At 38.0% G+C, this 19,422-nt stretch overlaps 1 protein-coding gene and 1 pseudogene across 31 annotated transcripts in view; one reads left to right on the forward strand and one right to left on the reverse strand.

The window, feature by feature from the left end:
- LOC145252512 (dedicator of cytokinesis protein 3-like) overlaps positions 1-19,422 on the forward strand; it is a 468,467-nt gene that overhangs the window by 315,120 nt on the left and 133,925 nt on the right. For all 31 annotated transcript variants that reach the window (XM_080112022.1, XM_080112023.1, XM_080112026.1 and 28 more), the window contains 5 exons: positions 4,949-5,135; positions 6,538-6,635; positions 8,765-8,857; positions 9,696-9,796; positions 15,309-15,390. In XM_080112022.1, coding sequence (XP_079968148.1) covers positions 4,949-5,135; positions 6,538-6,635; positions 8,765-8,857; positions 9,696-9,796; positions 15,309-15,390 — 561 coding nt within the window. The remainder of the gene's footprint in view (positions 1-4,948; positions 5,136-6,537; positions 6,636-8,764; positions 8,858-9,695; positions 9,797-15,308; positions 15,391-19,422) is intronic.
- On the reverse strand, positions 8,984-9,462 carry LOC145252417 (uncharacterized; annotated as a pseudogene).

Below are 19,422 nucleotides of genomic sequence, written 5' to 3' on the forward strand. Positions count from 1 at the left end.
TCGTCAATTTTGACATGAGCTTCTGCCACAACAAAATCCATACAGATGATTTGTTTATAGTGGTGAAGACTTTGTGTAGAAGCATCCACACTTTTTGCTATTGCTGCTAACCTTTGTTGGTGCAGATGACTGCCACAGGACAGAGCATACAGTAGACTCCAGGTTTTTACATCAGTTTCCTTCTCTTAGATGCATGTCTTAACAGAGACTGGGGATGTATCTCTCTCAGTGAATTAATGTGCCCTCAGATACCAACCTGGAAATTTCTATGACTCAGCACTGTAGATTACAGCACCTAGCCTTCTCAAATGGGCACCTATCTGGTACTATCCAGACTCAACTTTTCTTACCTTCAGTAATCTGGTGAGAACCAGTGTGTCAATGTGATTGTGCTATATATATATATATATATATATATATATATATATATATATATATATATATGTATAGTAAGTTATAAAATATATATGGCAATTAAGCTACACAGAATATTCCGCGTTTCATCCACGCTAGGATTCATCAGGCTTATGCAAGGACAAAATCCTCATGTGGAAACGCGAATATTCTGTGTAGCTTAATTGCCATATATATTTTATAACTTACTACCTAGCTCTACCTACATATTGAGCACTGCTGAAGTAAATACTTAAAGTTTACACATAAATTTATATGTCAGTATATTAATTTATGTGATTAAATTAAGTAATCATATATATTATAACTATATAACACAAACTTTTAAAAATATTGTTGCACAAAATATTTATACAGAGATAATATCAATATGCATATCGAATTCAGGGAAATATTTCATGTGAGAGTTTCAAAAATTGCCCTTGTAATTCTTTTGTTTTTATATTATGTCTGAATTCATCCAATTTCTTTTTGGAATTTTTGAGATGAAGATTAATAATTTGAATTATTCAGACTACTATTCTCATCTTGATTGTTATTTTCACAAAGTTTTCATTGATGTAAACTCCATCTTTTTAACAGACTGGCAAACTGCTATTTCAAATTTAAGCATGCCAGACTGATTGAATGCTATTTCAAACTTTAGCATGCCAGATTGAGGAAATGCTATTTCAAATTTTGCCATGACAGACGGACAAACTGCTATTTCAAACTTAAGTTTAAAAGAAGTGCGGACTTGACCTATTTTAGAAATGTATAGTTACATCTAGAAATGCTATTTCAGATTAAAATATGACAGACTTCTGTGATGTCTGAAAATATTTAATAAAAACTTTAATAGCCAGTATGCAAATATAAAAGCGTTTATTACACGTGAATAATATAATAGATAGTTACAAGTTAAATAACTGGTATACAAGAAACAGCTCAGCTGTACTCAAATACCATTGTGCATGTAGAGCCTAGCATCATCATTGTTGATATGCTACTTGGGATAGTTCATTGTATTTTCTCTAAAGCAAACTTAGGATGACAGACCAACCAAAAGGCTGTTTACAATTTTTTTGTGATGTTATCGAAAAGGAATTTAATAATAACTTGAACAATTAATATACGGATATAAAAGGGTGTATTACTGCAAGTGAACAATTCAATAAGTTACAAGTTGGGTAACTGGTCTGTAATGCATATGGGAAATGAACCAGCTATACTCATACAACCGTGATATTCATACATACAATTCATATGATTGGTGCATAATTCCATTCCCCCTCATTTTATAACTCTGAACTGAATGGATAGCTTCAACCATCCCTGCGGCAGGGCGTGAGTCTGTCGTTAGTTTTTTTGTTTTTTAATGTTTTAATTATAAATAAGTAATAAAATTCCTTTTTACATTCGTTTTGTAATGTTAAGGGATTAAATAATAATTTTAACGGCTAACATACAACTATAAAAAGGGCTTATAACTATAAGTGAACTATGCAATGGAAAGTTACAAGTTGGGTTTGTAATGCATATTGGAAATGACCCGGCTGTGCTCATACTATCATTGTCCCAAAACAAAGGAAAAGTTTTTTTGTTTTTTTTTGTTATTTATATAAAATAGTCCAAAATAATATTAAATCTTTTGGAATGCTATATGAATGCTGAACGGCCAACAAAGATAAAAAGGTTTATTACTATAAGTGAACACTGCAATAGGAAGTTAGAATTTGGATAACTGACTTATAATGTAGAAGGGGAAACATCTTGGTTGTAGTTGCACTACTCTTTGAGGTTAGCATTGTTATGCTATTTGGATGAGTTCATTGTATAAGAGAGGGCGTATCATTACTTTCTCTACAACACTTATTTCATATTATTTGAATTATTCGGACGACTGTTTTTATCTTGAGTGTTATTCTCACAACTTTTAGGCTGATGTAACCTCCAACCTTCTTTAGGTGTATCTTGTCAAACTTAAGAAGTTATCTGTCAAACTCTGTAATCTGCATGGTATTTCAAATGCAGCTTTTTACTTAATCCACGAAGGTAGCATGCTCTTGTTCTATCAGCCATTACCTACGTACAAATATAAAACCTGTAAATGAACGATGTAACAAGCTGTATATATATATGGGGAATGGCCCAGCTATATTTTTATTATCATTGTACTCTGCAGTGTAATTATATAGGTTACTTGCAATAGTTCACTGTATAAGGAAGGGGTGTCAGTACTTTCTCTGCGACATGAATTGACCAATGGCCAAGGCTTCTAACATGTGGCCACATCTGTAAGATGGTGTTTTGCTTTGTTTTTGTTTCATTTAAAACTTTTGAAAATCAAAAAATTGTCTTTTCCCTGCTTTTCAATCAAAATCGTTTATCATTTTTTTTTTTTTTTTTTTTTCCCCCAAAAAAAAGAATTTGGTGTTTGTTTACATTTGTAATCTTTTAAACTGACGCATTTCAGGTGAAAACATTACGTATTTATGTGTCATGGCAAAATTTGTATGAATTCAAAATATTACGAAAAATGATCTAGTAGAAGATATGCTAGATGTATTTTTAACAGAAAATCATTCACATTTACGTTCTCTTTAAAAATGGCAGACCATTAATTTAATGCAACTATTTAAATCAAGGGTTATCGCCCTTGTTTTTTATACTGACTTGATCATGCAGTTCTTTCACATTTAAATATTACGATAAAAACAACTGGCCCTGACGGCATCCCAATTATAGTGTTAAAAAAGCTTCAACCTGAACTTGCTCCCATACTTACAAAACTGTTTAAGCGTTGCCTTAAGGAGAAGTGCTTTCCAACACCCTGAAAAACCTCATCAGTATGCCCTGTATTTAAGAATTCAGGTGATAAGTCCTCTCCCTCTCAGCACAGACCTATAAGTCTCCTGTGTGTCATGAGTAAGTTGCTGGAATCCATACTAAATAGAGAAATAGTCAACCACCTCAGCAGAAATAACCTCCTTAGTGACACGCAATATGGTTTCCGTTCTGCAAGATCTACCGCAAATGTGCTTACAGTTATATCTCATAGGATTAGCGAATCTCTTGACAAAGGCTACCTTTCTAGGGCAATTGCTATTGACATATCAAAGGCCTTCGACAAGGTATGGCATAAAGGCCTACTTCACAAGATTTCCAGCTACGGTATAACTGGAAATGTCTTCTCACTCATTAAATCATTTCTCTCTGATAGGCTCATAAGAGTAGTGGTCGATGGACAAAAATCAGAGGCCTGCAGTATTAATGCTGGAGTCCCTCAGGGGTTCATCCTGGGCCCAACTCTCTTCCTGATCTGCATCAATGATCTCCCTAAACACATACTTAAATCATTCGTTGAAATCTATGCTGATGACACGACCATCTACGGCAACACATCAAAGGCTGTAAATGACAAAGTTCTCTCTGATTCTCTCTCCTCTGATCTCGAGCGTGTAGTTCAGTGGGGGAAGACGTGGCTTGTTACCTTTAATTCATCTAAAACCAAGCTCCTATCTTTACACCATCAACGCTCTGATTCCCATCTGGCATCAATTGTAATGATGGCTCTGGCCTAGGAGAAGCTCAATGTTTTGACAAGCTTCTGGGCTTGACCTTTACTCCTGATATGAAATGGAACACGTACATCAAGTCTGTTGCCAGGGTCGCTGGAAAGATGGTGGGTTCCTTCTACTGCTCCAGAAGATATCTCACTACTGATGCAATTCTCTATCTATATAAAAGCCAAGTACGTCCCAGGATGGAATACTGCTGCCATATCTGGGCAGGAGCTGCTAAAAACAGCCTATCCTGCCTTGACAGAGTACAAAATAGACTTCGTGGCTTAGTGGGGAATGCCCTTTTTTCTTCCCTGCAACCTCTCTCCCACTGAAGAGACGTTGCAAGCCTATCCTTGTTTTACCGTTATTTCCATGGCAAGTGCTCGTCTGAGCTCCAATCTCTGGTCCCCCCTCGCCAATCTTTTATGAAAAACACCCGTCTAGCTGAAGCCACTGTGAAAAATTTCCCCCACTCTATATCTGTGCCTAAATCGAAACGTAGATTCCATGAACACAGCTTCTTTCTTAGAACAGCGCGCCAGTGGAACTCTGTTCCGTCTGCCTGTTTCCCACCTGACTACAACTTGGATGTCTTCACATCCAACGTAAACAAATTCCTGATGAACCACCCCCTTAAGTAGACACTTTATGAAATCTCAACACTAACGTACTGTACATGCAATAACCCTTATCCCTGAGTGGCTTCCGGGCCTTGATAAGTGGTGACCTCCTTGTAAAAAAAAAAAAATAAAATAAAATAAAACTCGATAATTTGATAAATTCTATTTTTACTTATTTTTCTACTAGATCATGTTTCATAATTGTGGAATTTATACTAATTTCGTTATGACAGGTAAATGCATAATAATGTTTTCACCTGAAATGCGTCAGTTTAAAAGATCACCAATGTAAACAAGTATCAAGTGTGCACACAATTTTTTTATTTAATTTTTGCTAATTGATTTTTTTTCCCTTCACTCCATATTCAGTGTGAATCATTATCGCAACTTGAAAATGTCTCCTCATACATCAATTTGGCCACTACAACGTCCGAGCTAAACAACCCCACTCTCTCAGCCGCTGCCCCCATCACTGGAGGACTGACCTTCCAACGGAGCGCAAGAGAATACATTGAAGTCACTTCCTGCCTTTGCTCAACAAAATTCACACAAAATAGTAACGTTTCATTTTTTTTTTTTTTTCTGTTGCTTTTTTTTGTTGTTGCTTTTTTTTATTTGTTTGATAAACTTAATTTTTGCTTGCTTAATGTTGCTGTGAACCTGTTGTTGCTTATTCTGGCAGAAGTTTAAGTAGATATAGGGGAGGGAGTGGTAGGCAGCTTAAGAAGATCAAATACTTGTGCATTTAGAGGGAGGAGGGAGAAATCTACATTTCTGGGTTTAAAAGTATTTCAATAACCAGAGATAAACTACTACATCAATCATTGGGAAGAATTAATGTTGGACTTTTTTGCTATTATTTTTTTTTCTTTCTTTCATGCCATTTCTTTTTATTCACTTAAAAATGGCCATGTCATAGTTAGCCGGGAAGCAACTCTGACATGGTTATTTTCAAGTCTAGCATAAGCAGATTCCTGAAGAGCGACCCTCCAAAATTATGAAATTTCCAATATGATACCCATTAACTCTTATTTTTAAGTGGCCTCCTGAATGGTGACTATATGATGTAAAAAAAAATTCTCTCTATCCTCTCTTTCTCTACTACCCCTCTTTTCTCTCTATCTCCCTCCATTTATCTAGCCTTTATCTTCTACCTTCTTTCTGTTTTCCTCCTTCCTTCTCTCTCTGTTTCCTTCCTTCTCTCTCTGTTTCCTTCCTTCTCTCTCTGTTTCCTTCCTTCTCTCTCTGTTTCCTTCCTTCTCTCTCTGTTTCCTTCCTTCTCTCTCTGTCTCCTTCCTTCTCTCTCTGTCTCCTTCCTTCTCTCTCTGTCTCCTTCCTTCTCTCTCTGTCTCCTTCCTTCTCTCTCTGTCTCCTTCCTTCTCTCTCTGTCTCTTTCCTTCTTTCCCTGTTTCTCTGGTTTGTCCTGCCTCCCCCTCTCCTGTCATGTCCTGTCTCTCCCCTGTCGTCCTGTCTCCCCCCTGTCTTGTCCTGTCTCCCCCCCTGTCTTGTCCTGTCTCCCCCCCTGTCTTGTCCTGTCTCCCCCCTGTCTTGTCCTGTCTCCCATCTGTCTTGTCCTATCTACCACTGTCTTCTCCTCTCTGTCTCATCCCATCTCCTTCAGTCTCTTTGTGTCTCTCTTTATTACTCCCTTCTTTTCTATCTCCCTCGATCTCTATCACCAAAATAACTGGATTTGGCATTAAATAATATAAAAAGGGATGATATGCCATAGAATTGAGATACACAAAACTTTAATCCTAACAATTCAAATGCATCTTTCTATTTCTGTTTCGTTTTTGTTAAAAACCTCCCTGCCCTACTCCAATACAAACCCATTCTTTGATAGATCTTTCTTTTCTTTTTGTAACCAATTCTGTTTCTTCCCCATCACTTCACCTGATGTCTTCTGCTCATATGCTCTTCATTGTTTTATTTATTTATTTTTTTTCTGTTAACAGGAGATCTCCTTGAAATCCTCCAATGGCGGACAAAGAGACACAAGATTTCTGCCAGTTTGGAAAAACTGGCAAGTATGCAGAGTATCGACATTGTACGGGTGAGTTGCCTCCCTTTAGTTTTTTTAGTTTTTTTTTTTTTCATAGCACCCCCGCCTCCCACACACAACTTAACACTTGTTTTGTTGTTCATGTGACATTGTATAGAAATAATTGTCTTGTTTTCCTTTCTTAAAGGTTATTCTCACACACAAAGTAGTCATATGTGCTCAACAGATTTTGTATTGTTTTGGTTTACTGCCTTTCGCCTATGAAAATTGTGGGTATTTTGTAGAATAGACAACAAAATGGAAAAAGTGCTCAAAAAAACAAATATATAATAAATGTCACCAAAGACAATATAAGTTACTTTTCTATTTACCTAGATAAGTTTTGGGGTTTTATCTTATTTTCAAGAGTTTATTTCATTTGAAACATAATTAATACCAAGTCCTAAGTTACAACAAGAAAAAAAAATGTCAGATATTAGATGGTCATCTAAGGAGTCTCAATGATCGCTCAAAAATTTAAAATTAAACAAAATACTTGTATAAAATCACCTAATAAATGTCAATAATCATGTGAAAATCCACCAAACAGCTACCAGTATTTTGTTTAATTTTTTATTTTTGAGAGATTATTGAGATACCTCATATGACTCTCTAATGTTGGCAAATTTCTTTCTTCCTATCTAGATCGGTAGAAGAGTAACTTATCTTGCCTTTGGTAACATTTGTTTGTTATATATTTGTATCTTGACAACTTTTCGTTTTGTTGTGTATACTGCAAGATGCCTAAAATCGCTTTCAATAGAATAAAATATCTCCGTATTTTACTTGATCGTCAGTGAAAATGCCATGAATTTGATTACATTTTAAATCTAGTGGGTAAAGCCTTCTTCTCCATTCTACTTCTTTCTCACAGAAGAGATATAACGAGTCTATCTCTGCTCTATCATTATTTTTATGGCAGGCGCTCAACTGAACTTCCATGTATGTTCCCCTCCCCTTGTAGAACATCTGCAGCAGATACTTGTCCAGCCACAACAATTTCCTTTTTATTATCTATTTGTGCCTAAAACTAAACGTAAATTCCATGATCAAAGTTCCTTTCTTAGAACTACTCATCTGTGGAACACAACACCTCAGGGTTGTTTCCCAACTGACTATAACATTTTTAACATGAAGAAGTTCCTTATATTTGAATTATTCAGACTACTGTCCTCATTTTGAATGTCATTTACACGACGTTTCGAGCTTTATTCCAAGTACTTTAACCATTACGCTATGGGTCCTTTTAAGTCATCAATGCGAGGTTCAAAATCAATTGTAAAAGTGATATTCTTCAATTGCAAGTTAATTATGACTTTTACCCAGTCATGGCTGACAGAACAAGAGCATGCTACTCCTGTGAAGTAAATAAAGGTTTCCGTTTGAAATTTCATCCAGATTCCCAAATTACACCTGATGAAGGTCGGAGGTTACATCGACTGAAACATTGTGAAAATGACACTCAAGATGAGAACAGTAGTTCGAAGAATTCAAACAATATGAATAAACAATCCTTATCTCAAAAATTCAGAAACGTAAGGAACAAGTTCTTGTTGAGCCATCTTCATAAACAAACACAACCCAAGTTCCACCATTACTGATCATCACAGTGTTGTTGTCTCACCAGCCACCTGACTCTTATTTACCTTTGAAGTCTTGATAAGCAGTGATCTCCTCTAGTAAAAAAAAAAATGTATGAAACAGAGATATAAAAAACAATTAAACACAGGAATAAATAAATAAATGAATAAACAAGCAGGAGATTTGACCTGTTTCATTGGAATTAACAATAATCCAAATTCTACACCATTAACAACTACTACACTACCACCTTACATTCATTAACCCTTATCCTTGAGTGGTCTTCAGTCCTTGATAAGTGGTAACTCCTTTTTTAAAAAAGAAAAAAACATCTTTAGAAACACTGAACTGAATAGAACCGGTCAAATCTCCCATTTATTTTTTTTAATTCCCCCCTCCCCCCATGTTTGTTTTTATTTCTCTCTTTCACACATTTTGTCTCCACGACTTTTCATTTTATGATATATGTGCCTCTACAAGGCCACCATTTGCCCATGCATTTATTTTATTTGTTTTCTAAAGCTCAATTTCTGATGAATTGTTTTCTTTCTGACTTTCAGTACCTTCATGATATCTTGGACGCCCTCTTTGACATGTTCATATCAGACTCTGCCCAACCAGTTTCCTACGCTCAAAATGTGTTTGAGGCGCTTGTAAGTTGCCATTTTTTTTATTTTTCATCTTGAAGAATTCCCTCTCTAGTTCTTCTCTATCTCACTCTTCTCTTGTTTCTATACTTTCCTCTCTTTTGTTTATCTCACCCACTTTCTCTTTTCCTGTTATTTCTCCTTGGTTTTTTCACTCCCTTTACCTTTGTCATCTTCTTTCTCTCTCCCTTCCCTTTTTTCTCTCTCCCTTCCATTCACTCCCTTTTCTCTCCTCTCGTTTTCTCTCTCTTCCTGTTCTTTTCCTCTCTGTTTCCCCCTCCCCTTCTCCTTCTCTCTCTCCTTTTCTCTTCTCTTCTCCACTCTCCTTTTCTCTTCTCTTCTCCTCTCTTCTCCCTCTCCTCTTCTCCTTCTCCTCTTCTCTTTTTCTGTCTCCTCTTCTGTTTATCTCCCTTCTCTCTTTCTTCCCTCTCTTCCTTCCTCTCTCCCCCTCTATCTTTCCCATCTCTCTCCTTCCTTCTTTTCTCACCCACCTCACTCTCTCTTTATCTCACCCCTTTGTTTATCTTGCCCTCTCTCTCTCTCTCTCTCTCTCTCTCTCTCTCTCTCTCTCTCTCTCTCTCTCTCTCTCTCTCTCTCTCTCTCTCTCTCTCTCTGTCTTATCTCTTTTTTCTTTCTCCCCTTTCCTCCTCTGTTTCTCCCCTTTCCTCCTCTGTTTCTCTCTTTTTCTATTTTTCTCTCACAACTTTAATTTTGCTTTTTATTCCTTCTCTCTCTACCGTATGCTGCTCTCTGCTTTCGTACTCTTTCTTTTTTCAAACTACAAACAAAAACTAACAAATAATTCCAGCATCATCTTTTATACTTCATCTCCATCTTCTTACAGATCCACGTTTTCTATTTACTTACTGATCGTAAGTTTCAACACTATGTGCCTGGCTTCCAGTCTTATCTTTATGAGACATTTTCTTCATCTCTCGTCTACAGGTAAGTACTAAGAAAAGAAATTGTTTTAGTTTTCTTTCTCATTAAGATGAGTTTAAACTTCATCTCAATTAGTGAAATCAAATAAATCTCTTTTTACTCTTTCACTTGGAACTGTAAGAATGGACAGATTTTAGTTCAACACTGAAAATCTAAAACAACACAACATAGAGGACAAACTCTAGTCCAATATGAAAAAAATCTGAGACACCAGACCACAGTGAAACAAAGTCTAGTTCAATATAAAACTATTCTAGACATCAGATATAAGGGACAAAGATTAATTCAATAAAAAAAAAATCGAAATACCAGACCACAGTGGAACAAAATCTTGTCCAATAATAAAATATATGAGATACCAGATCAAAGTGAACAAGGTCTAGTCTAATATAAAAATATCTAAAAAACCAGACCACAAAAGACAAAGTCTAGTCTAATATGAAATTATCAGACTCCAAACCACAAAGGACAGTCTAGTCACAATATAAAAATATTTGAGATACCAGACACAGAGGACAAAGTTTTGTCCAATATGAAAATATCTAAGACACTAGACACAAAGGATAAAGTCTAGTTCAATATAAAAATATCCAAGACACCAGATCACAAGGCACAAATTCTGATTCAAAATCAAAAACCCAGAGCATCAGACAACAACAAAAATCCAAAATATCAGAGAACACATTCTTTTATGATATTAGAAATCACTTTCACATATCATTTCTTTTATTTTACACACTCAACTAAATCACTGTGACCGGTAAAAAACAATTTACTCCATGGAAATTTTCCTGCAGTCTTTTATTATAGTAAGCCATAGTGGTCTGATTTATCTATGAATGTAGCTGGTTTTTAAAATGGATACCGGATTATTTTATGTTTTTATTTAATCTAAGAAAGATTTAAAATTTCAAAATAGATCTATGACATTTTAAGTTTTTAAAACTTTCTAGATAATTCATTATACACACAGATACAGGGTGGAAGGCTAAAATTGCTACCATAGAAAAGACGACATGATTCCATTTGATGAAAGCCGGTTTTTCTTTTTTTGTTGCAAACCATCTATTAGTTGGCCAGTCGTGTACAAATCCCAAGAGCGATACAAGCCTTCTATTATGTCTGAAAGTGACACAATGTTCAATGAATGAGATCGGAGATGCACCATTGTACAACTCCTGCTTTCTACCGCTCCAAGTTATGACAAGACCAAAAACATCGCTGGATTGCCACAAATAACAAGGATGTACCCAAAGTGATAAAAACAAAGTTTCCGGCCACAGTTATAGTTTTTGGTGTAGTTTCAAGTGAGGGCCACATCATGCCATCTCACATTTTCAAAGTAACACCAAAGTGTACCTGGATGTGCTGAAGTTTCATACCATCTAAAAAATTATGAAATAAAAAAGTATGAAAAAAGTATGAAATTCATACCATCTAAAAAATTCCAACAAAAACCTAACAGCCAGCCATGGTTCTCCCCAGAATGTGCTGCTGCTATCGCGCACAGAAATCACTTTTTCCATAGCTACCAACGTAATAGATGCACTGAGACTAAAGCTGCTTTCAGGACTGCCAGCAACCACTGTAAAAGAGTAATAAAAAATGCAAGAGAGCTATATGCCCAGTCTGTTAAATCCAAGGTAGCTGATCAGCGGCTTGGTTCCCACCAGTTTTGGCAAATAACAAATAGGATCCTGAACAGAAGTGTGCGTTCTATCCCAACCATTATCAATGGACCAGAGGTCATCTCGTCAGCATCAGACAAGGCCAAACTATTTGCAAAGAACTTTGCAGCTAATTCTACCCTATGCGACGAAGGCCTTCAACTCCCCATATTTCCTCTTATAACACAGAACAAGCTAGGTAACATACAAATATCCGTGCATGAGGTCGCCAAGCTAATAAAAAACCTAGATTCCAGTAAAGCAACTGGCCCTGATGGCATCCCAATTATAGTGTTAAAAAAACTTCAACCAGAACTTGCTCCCATACTTACGAAACTATTTAAGCGCTGCCTTAAGGAGAAGTGCTTTCTGACCCCCTGGAAGACCTCATCAGTTTGCCCTGTATTTAAGAATTCAGGTGATATGTCATCTCCCTCTCAGTACAGACCAATAAGTCTCCTCTGTGTTATGAGTAAGTTGCTGGAATCAATATTAAATAGAGAAATAGTCAACCACCTCAGCAGGAATAACCTTCTTAGTGACACACAATATGGTTTCCGCTCTGCAAGATCTACCGCAGATGTGCTGACGGTTATATCCCACAGGATTAGTGAATCTCTTGACAAAGGCTTCCTTTCTAGGGCAATTGCTCTTGACATATCAAAGGCCTTCGACAAGGTATGGCATAAGGGTCTACTTCACAAGATTTCCAGCTACGGTATAACTGGAAATGTTTTCTCAATCATTAAATCATTTCTCTCCGATAGGCTCATAAGAGTAGTGGTAGATGGACAAAAATCGGAGGCCTGCAATATAAATGCTGGAGTCCCTTAGGGGTCAATCCTGGGCCCAACTCTCTTTCTGATCTACATCAATGACCTCCCTAAACACATACTTAAATCATTCGTTGACATCTATGCTGATGACACGACCATCTACGGTAACACATCAAAGGCTGTAAATGACAAAGTTCTCTCTGATTCTCTCTCCTCTGATCTCGAGCGCGTGGTTCAGTGGGGGAAGATGTGGCTAGTTACCTTTAATGCATCCAAAACCAAACTCCTATCCTTACATCATCAACGCTCTGATCCCCAGCTGGCATCAATTGTGATGGATGGCTCTCATCTGGGTGAGGCCCCGTGTTTTGACAAGCTTCTGGGTTTGACCTTTACTCCTGATCTGAAATGGAACACGTACATCAAGTCTGTTGCCAAGGTCGCTGGAAAGATGGTGGGATCCTTCTACCGCTCCAGAAGATATCTCACTACTGATGCAATTCTCTATCTATATAAAAGTCAAGTACGTCCAAGGATGGAATACTGTTGCCATATCTGGGCAGGAGCTGCTAAAAACAGCCTATCATGCCTTGACAGAGTACAAAATAGACTTCGTGGCTTAGTGGGGGATGCCCTTTTCTCTACCCTGCAACCCCTCTCCCACAGAAGAGACGTTGCAAGCCTATCCTTGTTTTATCATTATTTTCATGGCAGGTGCTCGTCTGAACTCCAATCCCTGGTCCCTCCTTGCCAATCTTTCACGAAAAACACCAGTCTAGCTGAATCCACTGTGAAAAATTTCCCCCACTCTATATCTGTGCCTAAATCAAAACGCGGATTCCATGAACAAAGCTTCTTTCTTAGAACTGCACGCCTGTGGAACTCTGTTCCGTCTGCCTGCTTCCCTCCGGACTACAACTTGGATGTCTTCAAGTCTAATGTTAACAAATTCCTAATGAACCGCCCCCTTAAGTAAACACTCCATCAAATCTCCACACTAACATAATGTACTTGCAATAACCCTTATCCCTGAGTGGCTTCCGGGCCTTGATAAGTGGTGATCACTGTGTAAAAAAAAAAAAAAAAAAGAGTGTGGTGATCCCTTGGTGCAATCCGCTGGCAGATCGCAAGTGTGGCAGCAGGACTCAGTGCTAACCCACAAGTCCAAAGATAACCAGGCTTGGCTTCAAAAGGAGTGCTACGACTTTGTACCCTTCTCTCACTAGTCCCCCTCCTCTCCTGATCTGAACCTGCTGGACTACTTCATTTGGTCATACGTCAAGAACATCACTAACATGACCTCCACAACACCAAAGCCAGCCTGATTGCCACCATCTGCAGAGTAATCACCAAACTCTTGCTGGTGCTTGTGAAAAAGGCATGCTCTCAGTTTTGGACTTGTATTGAGGTGGTGCTTTAGGCTGAAGGTGGCTACATTGAATAGATGTCATCTCTACTACATAATCAAGTTATCTGACTTGATTTTTTTCAATAAAAGTTTTAAAATAAAGCTGTAGTGTTGTTTTCTTTAGGGAAAAACTTTTATTGTTCCACCCTGTTTACGTACGGCATGGCACAACAGAAAATCTGGAATTTGATTATCAGTTTTTGATGTGTGATGCAATGATTATAAGTTATTTGCGTGAGGTATGAAGAAAATGCGATTAAGTTTTATTCATTTACTAGCATGGGTGCCCGGCGTTGCCCGGGTATTTGGAGGTGTGTTTTGAGAAAAAAAAAAAAATGATAGTAGGAAGGCAGGCTCAAACCCATACCGCAAAGGAGGAAAAGAACGGAAAAAAAACGTGACGTCTTTGCTGTTACGACCACTGCTAAACCGGAAGTGAGGTAGGTTTAAATTAAGGCTAGACAATCTAAAAAAGGGGATGACTTTCAAAAATATCAGTGAAAAAAGCAACCCCTCCCTGTAGAAAAGTGCCCAGTTGAGGGTGAAGAAATTAATATTTTTAGCCAATTTTTCGGTATTTGTTGTCTGAAGAGTCAAGCTTCAAAACGATACTGATCTTGTGAAAATTTGCCACCTTTGTCAAAAGTTTTAGGCAGACATGTAAACATACATACATACATACATACATTTATATATTGGTAGCTCAAATTTTTGACCCAAACTGATTAAAAAGCTTGCCCTATCTCTGAATACCCTTTATGTAAAATTTCAAATGTTTAGACCAGAAATTGTCTGAGTAATTTGGTAGAGACTGCAGAGGTCAAATTTTTTTAACTTTGACCACTATTATGACCCCTTAACATTTACTGTTTTATGCTCAAATCAAGTTATTAAGTTAGATCCATGTCCAAGGAACCTATATCTAAAATTTCAAGTGTTTAGACCCAAAAATGGTAGAGTTCTTAAAGGTCAAATCGTTGAACTTTGACCCCCTTAACAGCCAAATTTCTGGCCGAAAACGGATTACAAAGGTTTTCCCAAATCTCACTTCCCTGTATATCAAATTTCGAGTCTGTAGATTGAAAATTAACAGAGTTATTGCGAAGGAAAATGTACACAGACACACAGACATGTTCACTTTTATAGATATACTAGCATGGGTGTCCGGCGTTTCCCGAGTATTTGGAGGTGTATGTTGAGCCAAAAAAAAAAAAATCAGAGGGGTTTGGTAGAGTTCTCAAAGGTCAAATCGTTGGACTTTGACCCCTTAATCGCCAAATTTCTGGCCAAAAACCGATCACATCGATTTTCCCAAATCTCAGTAACCTGTATATCAAATTTCGAGTCTGTAGACTTAAAATTGACAGAGTTATTGTGTAGGGAAATGTACACACACAGACAGACAGACACTTTCACTTTTATAGATATATAGACTAGCATTTCACTAAAATAATGGAGAAGAACCAAACTAGAACTAATTTTATCGAATTTTATTTAATGAAAAAACTGTTAAAACTTGAATGGAAATTTGATTTTCTGACTTTTAAATTGAGGATAGTTTTTTTGTTTTTTTTCTTATATTTACAACTAGAATTGGTTAAAGTATTGTTGCTCTTACTTATATATATATTTATTTTATTCTATTTATTTATTTTTTTTTTCAGAGACCTTCTCTTTTGTTTTGATCAAAGTATAGATAGAGTGATTGCTGGCAGCACGGACAAAATCTTAAAACAAATGTTCAAAGTAAGTTTTTTTTATTTGACTCTATCATTCTGACAACAATTCTTTGCTTACTTTTGGTATTTCAATTATTTTCCTTTTTCTTTTAAAATCATCGGATATTGCAAAATTTTTCTACTCACTCTTCCTAAACTCAATCCATACTTACTCCTCCAAAAAAGGAAAGTTAGAAAAAAAACCCAAGTCATTTTTTTTTTTTTTTATGGTACAAAATTTTTAAATTGTGATTTTACAAACTTGTCAACTTTGATGAGCAAAAATCTGGAGTTTTATTTGTATTGTTCTGTTCGCATCTTGAGTTTTATCTTCACAACATTTGGCCTGATGTAACCGCCGACCTTCTTCAGATGTGTCTTGTCAAACTGGGGAATCTGTATAGACTTTCAAACAGAATCTTTATTTAACCAAGGAGGGGGTAGCATACTCTTGTTTCCTCAGCCATGACTAGGTAGAAGTCCTAAGTAATTTGCAATTATATTCTTAAAATCGTTCGCACTGAGGATTGAATTTCTATCCTCCTAAAGAGTGTTGTTTACAACTAAATTTTGGTTTAAGGCTCTCAAACTTCATTCTAGAATTGTCCACAAAGACTCCTAGCATCACAGATGAAGTACTTGGTAAAATTCTGTTTGAAATTCTGTGCAGATTTCCATGTCCATCAAAAAAAAAAAAAAATCCTGTGTTCGACAAGATACACATGAAGAAAGTTGAAGGTCACATTGACCGAAACATTGTGGTAATAACACCCAAGATGAAAACAGTTGTCTGAATAATCCAAATATGATTTAAAGACATATCAGACTTGTCCGCTTGCAGCTCTTATCTCGTGTAAACTAATGTTTTTAGACTTCATCTGTCATCTTCATTCCACTAAGTTATCATTTCCATATCAGGTGATTACATCGAAGGGTTAACTACCTGAACCCTGCTGACCCTGCATTTTGTTTGCACAATAAAATCTCTATTTATTAATGATTACTAATTGATATACCTATCAATGTTTCATGAATAAATAAAGAAAATGCTATTTTAAACTTAAGCTTCACTGATCAAAGAAAATGTTATTTTAAATAAGCTTCACAGATCAAAGAAAATACTATTTCAAACTTAAACTTAACACATGCAAGAACATACTCTTTCAAATTTCTACTTGACAGATCAAAGAAAAAACTATTTCAAATTTATACTTGGCAGATTAAAGAAAAAGCGATTTCAAACTTAAGCTTGACAGATAAAAAATAATGCTATTTCAAATTTATGCCTGACAGATCACAAAATTCTATTTCAAACTTAAGCTTCACAGATCTGAGGAAACTCTATGAAAAAAGTTAAACTTTCCATAGAAATATGTGGAGTAAACTAAACATCTTTACAATATTTCTTTGTTGTTCAGCATTGTGAAGGCGTTTGTGAGTGGTAAAACATAAATACGAAGAAATAAATGGGATGAGAACGATTTTAATGGAAATCAACAATAATGATTTATTAACAATTTTACAACTGGGAGAATTACTATGAAATCAGAAGATTTTAATTGTCTGTCTTTAAGCTGACATCTGGAAGCTTGTTTCTTTGTAGTCTGGTCAAATACAAGGGCAGATAACCCTAGCAGATAAAATATGCTTCAAAACATTCTTTTAGCCAAAGAGATAATTTTTTCTTTTTTCTTTTTTTTTTTACTCTTGTTCACCCCAAACAAGGCATATTATAACTTGGACATAAAGAGATACCATTTCAGACCATGTCTGCAGGGGTGCATAGACTGCGATGACAGAGACGTGCACCCACGTTAGACTCAGCCGACGCTATAAAGGATACCTTCTACAACAAATTACAAGCTGCCGTCAACGGAACCCCCGCCGGCGACATGCTTGTCATAGCAGGTGATTGGAATGGCAGAACTGGCAAGGCGGATGCTCAAACAAGATCTACGCTGGGCCCATTTGGCGTCGGGAATCGCTGTGCCAATGGCGAACGTATCATTAACTTCGCGATGAACAATCACCTCATTGTCTCCAATACGAAGTTTCAGCATCCAAATCATCATCTGGTGACGTGGTACTCAAATGACGGTGTCACGGCGAACCAGATAGACTATATTTTGATACGCAAATGCTGGGTAAGCAATATGCGTGACTGCCGCGCTTACAGAGGTGCTGAAACAGGAAATACCCATGGATCGGATCATGTCCTTGTTAGAGCCAAGCTCACAATGCGACTGAAGGCCAACAAACACGTTTCCCGTCAAAAACGTCTTGATATCACGAAGCTGAAAGTGGACGACACTGCGACTCAGTTTCGACTGGACCTACGCAACCGATTCAATGGTTTACAACCAGAAGAATCGGTGGAAGATATATGGAAAGCACTCAAAAAGGACGTCACTGAAGCAGCAGCCAACACCGTGGGTTTCACAAAGCGTCGTCAAAAGGACTGGATCTCAAGTCGAACGGTGAAATTGGGTGAGGAGGCTAAACGTGCCAGACTCAACGGAGATGCCAACTATCGTCGCCTTCGCCGAGAAACAACGCACTCTGCCCGCAACGACCGCAATGTCTACTGGCACAATATCGCAACTGACATGAAACGTGCGGCCTCGGTAGGGGACTCCCGCAAGTTATATCAACTATTGAAGTCCAGCACACAGACGAGGTCATCCGTGAGCGAATCCATCCACAACAGTGGAGGTGAAATCATTACTGAGCTAAACGCACGATTGGATCGGTGGCACGAGCACTTCCGTGAACTCCTGAACCACCAGCCTCCACCTACAATACCAGGTCAAAACACCCCCACCGCTGCAGATCTCTACGATTGCTCGTTGGATACCCCCAGCCATGAAGAAATCAGAGCCGTCATTGCCAAGTTGAAGAATAACAAAGCTCCAGGCGAGGACGGAATCCCGGCTGAGGTCTACAAGACCGGAATCGATGAATTAACCCCTCGCCTACACCAGCTGATTTCTGAGATTTGGAATAGTGGGGAGATTCCCCAAAATTGGAGTGACGCCATCCTTCTTCACTTTTTTAAGAAGGGTGACAAACGGACATGTAGTAACTACAGAGGCATCAGCCTTATAGATGTCGCTGCCAAAGTCTTCACTATCCTCATTCTGAGACGGTTTCAATATGAAAGGGACAGAAGGACTCGACCTAACCAATGCGGATTCCGACCTGGCTGCGGATGCATCGACCAAATATTCACGCTGAGGCGAGCCTTGGAACAGCGCTAGTGCTACCAACAGTGTACAATCGTATGCTTTATCGACTTCGCTGCCGCTTTTGACTCGGTCGACCGCGGTACCCTGTGGAGAGTGATGGAAGCAGATGGTATCCCCCCGAAGCTACTCAACTTGATCAAGGCCTACTACCATCGGACTCGCACGCGTGTCTGCTGTTATGGCCAGGACTCCTCTTTCTTCAACGTCAGCAGTGGTGTCCGCCAGGGATGCGCGCTCTCGCCCACCCTTTTCAATTACGCTATTGATTGGATCATGGAGCAGGCGCTGCCTGGATATCCTGGCGTCGTGATGGGGCGTAATTTTCATCTTACCGATTTGGACTACACGGACGATATTGCGGTTCTCGGGGAGAGCTACAGAGATATACAGACGGTGCTGAACTGAATCCAGGAGAAGGCAGCTGCCATCGGCATGAGAATCAATGCCAGCAAGACGAAGATTCTATCGGCTGGCATCCCCCAAGCAGAAAGGTCCTCCGTCACTCTCAACGGGGAAACCCTCGAGGAGACGGATAGCTTCAAATACCTGGGCTGCACGTTCATTGGTACCGGTCAAGGCATGAATGAGATTGAAGCGCGCATTAATGCCGCACGAGCTGCCTTTTGTCGACTCCAAAGGCGATTATGGTCACGGCCTGAAATACGTCTGAGGACAAAAATACGAATCTACCAGGCCCTCGTCCACTCAATACTTTTGTATGGATGTGAGACCTGGCCCATACGGAAAGCGGATCTGCGACGCGTAGAAGTTTTCGACCACTACAATCTCCGCCACATTCTACATGTCCGTCCCTT

Source organism: Euprymna scolopes, chromosome 29 (genome assembly GCF_053919585.1).
Source record: "Euprymna scolopes isolate OS-2025 chromosome 29, ASM5391958v1, whole genome shotgun sequence".
NCBI lineage: Eukaryota > Metazoa > Mollusca > Cephalopoda > Sepiida > Sepiolidae > Euprymna > Euprymna scolopes.